General features: G+C 36.7%; 1 protein-coding gene across 1 annotated transcript; it reads left to right on the top strand.

Moving 5' to 3' along the window:
• Window positions 1-2,895: 2,895 nt before the first annotated feature.
• LOC122326669 (glutamine synthetase-like) lies at window positions 2,896-5,773 on the top strand. Its single transcript, XM_043221748.1, has 7 exons — window positions 2,896-3,032; window positions 3,398-3,596; window positions 3,680-3,841; window positions 4,211-4,357; window positions 4,618-4,745; window positions 4,822-5,021; window positions 5,252-5,773. Exons 2-7 carry the CDS (start codon window positions 3,428-3,430, stop codon window positions 5,562-5,564), a joined length of 1,119 nt encoding a protein of 372 aa, XP_043077683.1. The 5' UTR covers window positions 2,896-3,032; window positions 3,398-3,427; the 3' UTR covers window positions 5,565-5,773.
• The last annotated feature ends 3,822 nt before the right edge of the window (window positions 5,774-9,595 follow it).

Genomic DNA, 9,595 nt, shown 5'->3' with positions numbered 1-9,595 from the left:
AAAGCTTCAGTGGGGTAATTCAAGCAACAAAATCCTCACGCTACGTCAACATTAAAAGATGAAAAGCTTTGCTCTGATCAAAATTAAAGCTCGGATTACAAAACCAGTGAAGGGGAGCAAAATGTCGGTGTTTATGAATTGTTTTTGAGAAGTGACTCGTGAGGGTGTAACAGACACGACCGCGTGACAGAAATGCTGTGACTAAATGCACTATTATCTATCCGTGCAACCTGCATTGCTCTGCAGAAACCTGTCGAATAGCGAATACTTGAACTTACCGGCAGGATGGACCCCGGCGTGCTCATATTCTTACTTTATATCATGATCGCACACGAGCTGGTTTGTGGACTGATGCAGTACAGAAGACAAGGCAACAAACCTCACAAACGCCTGACGTGGTGCTCCAGGTAAGATGTTTTTATGTGTGTTTTACCTCACGAATTTGCTAAAAATGTCACTTAATTTACTAAATTTGACCGACCTAACCACAAATATATACAGAGTTATCCTGCATGCTTTTATAAGTGACAGAAATATGATAATGCTAACATTTAAATGAATATAACTTCATTTGACTGAAGTGACTTTAATTGTATCTTAATATGCACAGTGTTTACTTCTCTGGGAAATCAGTCTCTGTATTTAAAGTATTTCATTAAAATGCCAAAAATCTTCTTTTAAAACAACAGAAGCTAATTAAATATCTGCACGTTTCTGTTTGATAACTGCATGGTCTTTATACCCACAGTTCCCGAGTCTGTCATGGAACATGGAGAGTCAGTAGCCAGCCGGTGCGGACAGGGAGGCGAGACTTGAAGAAAACTGGACGTATTGTTAGGAAAGCGTGACACGAGAGCAGCTACGGACACATGGTCCATAAATGTGTTTTTAATTACCCTTCCTGCACTGTGATCAATCACTGAAGCTATGCTGGACCGCTCACTGCCACTTCATGATTATATCATTTCGACTGTGATGCTCAAAGTTTACAGTTTTCCTATTCACTGTTATCGTGGACATCTTGAGAGGTTCATTTCTAGCTATAGTTCACCTAGAAGTTGAAATTCTGTCTCACTGTCGTCGCAAACATGTATGAGAAATTTCGAAAAAATCTACTTGCTGTATTTTCATTTTTTTTTTTTTTTTTTTTGCAGCTACAGTGCTTTGAAATAGGCACAAAAAGCAAGTGATCCAAGTTGTCAGAAGCAATGGTTTCCACAGAGAAAAGAAAGTCAAACACGTTTGGAATAACATAATGGTGAGAAAACAATTTCGGAATTTGAATTTATGAGTGATCTAATCTTTGAAGAATGTTTGTAAAAATGGATTTTTGTTAGCGATTTGAAAGCTGCTATTTCTACCTAAACTGAATATATTGTGTGCTTAATATTAGTTGTAGCCGAATGCAGTTCAGTCACAAGATGTAATCCCTCAAGATCCCTGATCACATTTGCAATGTAATATCACTGTGCACTTGAGTATGGTAATAAATTGCAGAATGCAGCATTTAATCTACATGACATCTCTTTTGAAGAAAATCATCTTCTTAATGGTTTTCCGAACACGATTTGTATGTTGTATCTTCAATTTGTTCAATTTGTTGATCCTGCCTTTATTATATTGTGCAAACGAATTGCTAATTATTGTTTTGGATGTGACAAGTCACGTGTACGTGGAAGTTCAAACTAAACCTGTGTACCCAACTGTGTATTGAGTCCCATTAAATATGCATTTTAGCATCTGCTCTATTGTAGTGATATTTATGATATATATATATCGTATAAGTGATTCTACATTTCTCTTCTGGTTTCTTTAATACATAAGGCAGTACAGGTGATTGTGGTTTGCCTTTTTTTTGTTTTACTTTTGCTCTTCTTTGTCTCACACTGTCATTATCAAACATTATCAAGATCCACCTTCAACCCAAAAATGCGGATGGATCAGGAAAACTGGTTACATTAAAGCTTAGGCGTCATCATCTTTATCTTCTTTCATACTTTCTTTTCTTCTTTGCCAGTAAATTCTTTTATACGTTATAGTTATAAAGGTGTCTTGGGAGAGAACAGGTTGTATGTTCTATTGATTTGGACACGCAGACACCGCACCCATAGTCAATGTACAACTCAACATTTAACATCAAAACTACTGACATTAGAAGAGAAGTGACCATACATGACAGCCTTTACTGTTCTGGTGTGGCTTTCTATTTAATATTTGAACATGGCATGGGAGATTCGCTTTCATTCAAACAGAAAAGCATCAGTAAAGTTGGGACGAAATCTGGCATCATATTTTGCCTTTTTGTCTCATTTAATAAAGACTTTCCATTAGTTTGACTTGTTTGGGTTTGTTTATTTTCAGCTGCTAATATCTTCACCATGTTGCTTATGTCGGTTTTCCTTGTTTGTAGTGTCTATACCTTAGTGTACTACACACAGTTTTAGTGGCCTACAGGCAGTTTCTATTTGAGCTGTTTTTGCTTCATCTACTTTTTTGCAAATAAATAAGCAGGTTATTTACAGCAACGACTATTTCAGCAAGTTTGAGACTCTTGCGTGTTTATTGGTACATTGGAGGCTAATTGCACCGTAAGATGTTCTGTTCCTCTGTGCTTTCTTTGTGCTGATGTCTCTTTGCAGTGGAAAAGAAAATCTCTCTGTAAGTATAGCGTTTAATTGAGTGTTCAGGGGAGCTGAGGTGAGAAAACCGTTGAGTAGGTTTATTTGTCACTGAACGCACTGGTCATGCACAAGTCACTAATATTGTCTCACGAGACATTAGACTCTATTACGAAGTGATGCATTCCAACAAACAATCAATGAGTCACTGCTTTTAATAACAGCGGTGCAGATGGTTTAGCTGAACAGGTTATATAAGTTTTGTTTTGGTATTTCAGGTGAGGGCAGGGTGGATATTCATGCTATCTGCATCACACCTACGACGTAACATAAGCGACAGCCCGCCTTAAATTTGACTGCTTAAGCAGATGGTTTCAGTCTTCGTATGAAGTGGAGCCCAATATACAGCTCTGAGTAAGTCATCTTTAATAGGTTTTTTAATATAGCTAATTAATAGCACTGAAATTTAGTTGTTGCTTGTTATCCATTGCAATCAATAAAAAATTATTATTATTTAAAACGTTAAAATTAACAAAAATTATCTAATTATATCATTTATAATCTACAGATTATTAAAACCAACAAAGCGCGTTAGTCTGTTTTTGTGTTTTCTCTAATACCCACATTGCTGAAAGTTCAATCAGATGTAATTTCTTTTAAATGCATTGGCATTCTATTTCATTAAACTAACATTCCATTATCTATTATATAGAAATATAATATTTTTCTTTAGGAGTTACTACACTAACAATGTTCTTTATCTTGTTTTATCTCTCAAGGTTCATTACTTACTATAAATCTGATCCAGTATGTCTTACGTATCAGACAGCTCTAGCCTCAACAAGGCCCTGCGACAGCAATACCTCAGTCTACCCCAGGGACACTTCTGTCAGGTCACTTACATCTGGATCGATGGATCTGGAGAGGGTCTGCGAAACAAGACTAGAACCTTGGAATCAGAGCCAAAGTTCATTACTGGTAGGAAAGCTTTAACTGGTTTCGCACACTCTTTATCTTCAACATTTTATTTATCCTTAGTTTTTGTTGTTGTTCTTTGACAGACCTACCAGAATGGAATTTTGATGGTTCCAGCACCGGCCAGGCTAAAGGACACAACAGTGACATGCTACTGATTCCGGTCTGCATGTTTAGGGACCCCTTCCTCTTGGACCCGAACAAACTGGTGCTGTGCGAGGTGCTCAAGCACACCCGAGAACCTGCAGGTAAAATTTATTCTGTATAAATGCGGTATTAGATCAGTTAAATATTGGTTGAAAATGCAACTTTGGAATTCATCTTAGAAATTAATTTTCGCCTAAAAGTGAAAATTCTGTCATTATTTACTCACCCTCGAGAAGTTCCAAATATGTATGATTTTCTTTTTTCTGCCAAACACAAAGGAAAATATTTTGAAGATTGTTTGTAACCAGGTTGTTTGGGGTCACCATTGACTTTCATAGTAGGAAAAAATACCTTGGATGTCAATGGTAACCCTACCACATCCTGGGATATAAAATTGCTCTTTGTGATATATAAAAATTGTCATACTAATTCCACTTGAGTAGAACTAACAAACACAATTATTTTTTTAGAATCGAACCACCGTAACCGATGTAACAAGGTCATGGAGAAGATCAAAGAACTTCATCCATGGTTTGGCATGGAGCAGGAATATACTCTCCTAGGAGTAGATGGACACCCTTATGGCTGGCCCAGACTTGGATTTCCCAAACCTCAAGGTCTTGTATCAAGCTGCTGTAAAGGATTTTTGAATGTTACACATTGTAAAATGTCCCTCCTACCTTACAGATATCACTAAGCTTTGTGTTTAAAGATATGGGTTTAAAGTTAACACACACACACAAAATATCCGTTGCCTCTTCTCTGTTCATTTTCCATGTTTATGCATCTGACCGTACAGTAAAATGCCTTTTATTTACCATCTCTGTATTTAAAAGATGCCAAAATTTGTTCTGAATCTTGTGTCTCTTTCCATCAGGTCCGTATTACTGCAGCGTTGGTGCTGACCGAGCTTTTGGCAGAGACATTGTGGAGTGTCATTATAAAGCCTGCCTGTATGCTGGTATCAAAATCAGTGGCACTAATGCAGAGGTCATGCCTTCTCAGGTAACCATTAGGTACCGTTATATTATTAGACATCATGTTATGGATGGCCAGTCTGGATAATTTGCTCTCTCTGCAGTGGGAGTTCCAGGTGGGTCCATGTGAAGGAATAGAGATGGGAGATCAGCTATGGATGGCACGGTTCCTGCTCCACAGGGTGTGCGAAGACTTTGGAGTGGTGGCCACCCTGGACCCAAAACCCATGACAGGGGATTGGAACGGAACCGGCTGCCACGTTAATGTGAGCACCGTGCAAATGAGAGAACAAGGAGGAATTGAGTATGTACTGAGTCACGCACACACTCACAAGTCATAGAAAGACTAAAACATCAAACAGAGAGCCTTAAAGCCTATTCACGCTAAGAATGATTACTACTTTAGCATCCACATGTTTTATCGTCTGAAGATTTTAATGCTCGAGGATGCATTGTGATTGGCTGCCAATGATTTTAGGGCTCTTGGTGTGAAATGTGTTTGGTCGTGTTATATGATTCTTTTCTCCGTGTCAGGCACATTGAGAAAGCCATCGAGAAACTGAGCAAGCGTCACAAAGAGCACATTCAAGCCTACGACCCGCACGGTGGAGAAGATAACAAACGTCGCCTCACGGGTCGCCACGAGACCTCCAGCATCCACGATTTCTCAGCCGGTGTTGCTAACCGCGGAGCCAGCATCCGTATCCCTCGTCAGGTGGGTCAGGACAAATGTGGTTACTTTGAGGACCGCCGTCCTGCCGCCAACTGTGACCCATATGCCGTGACCTGCGTAATGGCCATCACATGCATGCTGGAAGAAGGGAAAGATGCCCATGAGCTTAAATAACACACTTTTGGAAAATTAATAATTGTTTTAAATGTTAAATAGATGGCACTTTATCTTGTTGTAATTGTTATTTTTGTCTGCAAATCATGTTTTATACTCATCTACTGAAAGGAATGTTTTATGACACATGATTTGCAAATTTGATGTGTTGCATTAAATTATCATACACCAATCAATCACATTAGAACCTGACTGGAGTTGACAACAGATTTTCTTCCTGTCTTTTTTACCGTCACACAAACGTAAATCAGAAAACTGCATTCCAGGTTAATTGCTACAACAATGCAGATGGTTTCAGTGAACTGGTTTTTTATAATATCCAGATTTTCAAGGGTCCACATTTTACTGAAATGACGCCACATAGAGCACACGAAACACATCGCAGTAATAGGTTTAAGCAGTCATATGTGGAAAAGCTATTTATTTGAAAATACTCTAAAAGCAACAATATTGTGGAGGAAAAAATATTTTAATATAGTATAAAAATGCTTTCACTTTTTTTTTTGAATGGATAACCATACTACACCCGTCATTCGAACTGAGGACATCTGCGCATCCAATATTTACAGATAAATCCATTTTGTTTCGATTTAAAACAGCGGAATCTATTAGTAACAGATTATATGTTTTTGCAGAATATGTACATATTTACACACACACATAAAAACAGTCAAAGCTGAAGCCAGTGTCATTGTTCATCTCCTAACAAGGCCACACATCAAGGTTTGTGTGCCGATATTATGTGTAAAGCAAACAATCAGTTCTTGTAATCAGCGTGTTTCATGCATGAAAAGTGGGCAGGAATAACGATCTGAGTAGCTTTGAGGCAAGGTGACTACTTCAGAGCATTTCTGAAATGGCATGGCTTGGTTACTTCCGGTCAGCGGTGGTGAGGAGTTACCAACAGTGGTACAAAAACCATTAATGTGACATGGTGTTTGATGCCTATGGCTCATCAAAGCATGAAGGCAAAGAACACAAAACAGCGTATCTTTATGTACACGTACATGTAATATTTGTATGTACACGTTTACATGTATATATAGATATATTTTATATGATATATTTCATATATAACATGTTTCCTTTAAATAAATACATGCGATCTGAAAGGAAGACCCATTAGCAAACTGAGTGATGAGGGTTTATTGACAAAACAAAGTGATAAAAGAGGGTAGAGGTGTACAGGTGATACAACATCGGGAACACAGTAAACAAAGGTGACAAGGAAGGACCACTCTCGGGCAGCAAGATCAGGCAGATATAGAGAAAGAACAAGGCATCATAGAGCTAAGCCCAGACAGCCTGGTTGTAGACCGCAGACTCGGGGGCCTCATTTATAAAATGTTGTGCAGAAACCATGCTAAATTTGACCTTACGATCATTTCTCCGATATGCGTATGTTCGATTCATAGAATTAACGTATAAACAGAAGTCGTGCGTACAGGTCTCTAAAATCTATGAATCGCATTCAATCAATCAGTCACTTTTATTTATATAGCGCTTTTAACAATGCTTATTGTGTCAAACCACTGAACACTAACATATAGGAGAACAGAGTGATAGTAATGTATAATGACAAGAATGGTTAAAACGTTGGAAGAAATCAGGTTCATTTCGGGCCAGTTCTCCTCTGCAGCCATGTCAGATTGTGTAAATGATTTATTGTGTGTGTGTGTGTGTGTGTGAAGGTCATCTCTTGGTGTTGATCCACCATCTAATCTGGAAACGAACTGAGAAACAGAATACGAAAGAAACAGACTAGCGTAGATGTCCTTCTTTTTGCTCTTTTTACGATGTAACGAGCACATTGTGTGTTATGGGAAGTGTTTTTGCTTCCGGTTGATCTAATTAATGCAGCCTAACAATACTTTAAAGGATTTAAATAATAGAAAAGCGTATTAGGGTATTGTGCGTAAACTAGGTTAAAGAGATGGATGTTTAATCCCAGCCTGATTTCATGTTTATATGAATACGTAACATTTACAAGCATAAAACGTACGTTTTTACTGATGCTAAAACCTTCAATTTGGAAGTATTTCAAAAGTTAAAGATATACAAATCGCTACATATTTTTAAAAAAAAAAAATAAAATATGTGCGTATCAGTATGTTCGTATCAATGCATTATCGTTTTGTCAATAAGCGATTTAGATTTTTTTGGCTCCTTAACCTACCCCAAACCTAAACCTACCCATTTTTTTTCAAACATAAAAGGATCTAAAAAGCAGTTGACAGAAGTATACAGGAAAATTAAAATTTTCATAACAACATTGCATTTAAAAAATATATTTTATTATATTTATTATAGGCTATTATTTGTTGCATCAAGCAGCATGACAGCTTTTGTAGTTCTACATGTAAAATAATTGGAAGCCAATGGCACCGGGAACTCTCGCACATTAAAGTTCTTGAATATCAGAGTGTATAATAAAACATTATCTGGAATCGGTGTAATATGTAAATAAATTGGTGTCCATTGGTATGATTGTTGTTCTTTTGTATGTCCATAAGGGGGCGTAATAGGCAAGTGTTTAGAACGAATGACCAGGGTCGAAATGTGACTAAAGTGTCCTTGTTACACGTTATGTGTACTTAATAGCCTACTGTAAATACATTGAAGTAACCCTAAGCCAAACCCTAATCCTAAACCTAACCATATAGTCTAAGTACATGTATCTTAACTCATTATTTAAAAGTATAACTACACTGTAACAAGAACACCTTAAAATGAAGCGTAATGAAGTGTGTTATTGATTGATATTCACTTGTAATGTTTGTAATAACCTTACTTTTATTAATCATTATTTTTAGTCTTGTGTAAAATGTCCAGTAAAATGTATGTAGTCCATGAAGCAACATGTAAGGAAGACAGAAGATGTTAATAATGCTCGTTCCTCAATGTAATAAATCATATTACATGAGGTTGCACTGACTTTCTCGCTCAAGTTGACAATTCTTTTAAATGTTGAGTGATTTTAATAAATGTATTATTGTTATTTATTCTATTACACCCTAATTTAATATGGACCGCACGAAGACTTCTCAGCAAAAAAGGGGGAAAATGCTGATGCCAGCAGGTACAGGAGATGGGTTTAAAGTGGCTTCTATTTTCAGAAGATGAGTGATGTGTGGAGCACGGGAGTGTGTTCAGCGTTCCCCATCATGGGGTGAATTTATTAGTCCCAGAACAATGGCAGAAGCGATGTCTGTTCAGTTTTCTCCATGCTTGTGTCTCCAGACAGATGGAGGTATGGATTTTTGCTGATTTTCCTGGTTGGCTCGGCGTGGTGCTGTTTGCACATTTACATCACAGCGGTATGTGGGTCAGTGACGTGACACTCGGCTTTTTCTTTTAGTTATTCAAAAATACAACATGCTGTTGCATACAGAATATAGCCTACTTCTTTAATACACTTCATCTATAAGTAACATGTTTTCAAATTCCGCTAAACTGTTTTTGAGGTGCTCCAAAAGACAAAAATATGGTGTGAAGTCATTTTAGGAATACATGATTAATTTGCCATTCTAATTTGGCTTTTTATTATTTAGAATAATTGCAAATTATTATAAAACGCTGCTTTTGTAGGCCTATGTGTATATACATAATTCATATGCAAAATGATAAAAAAATTAATATGCCTAAATAAAATGCATTTAAATTATATATATATATATATATATATATATATATATATATATATATATATATATATATATATATATATATATATACATACACACACACACACACACACACACATATATATATATATATATATATATATATATATATATATATATATATGATGAATGAATGATTGAATGGTAATGTTTTGGATGTGCATAACACTCTTACATGAATTCATTTATAAGAATATTAGGTACGTCCTTGCGTTTATTCTATTAAGTTTATTAGCATTCAAATGAAACCTTAAATACACTGTGTCATCAATAATATCATCTGAAGCAACCTTGGGATCATAAAGAGCAGGGGTAGTCTGACAATCCCGATGACGTCAGCGCTCGCGG

The sequence above is a fragment of the Puntigrus tetrazona genome, chromosome 21, assembly GCF_018831695.1.
Source record: "Puntigrus tetrazona isolate hp1 chromosome 21, ASM1883169v1, whole genome shotgun sequence".
Classification (NCBI taxonomy): Eukaryota; Metazoa; Chordata; class Actinopteri; order Cypriniformes; family Cyprinidae; genus Puntigrus; species Puntigrus tetrazona.
Note: the sequence above shows the minus strand (reverse complement) of the source record. Positions and strands in the feature narration are given on the sequence as shown.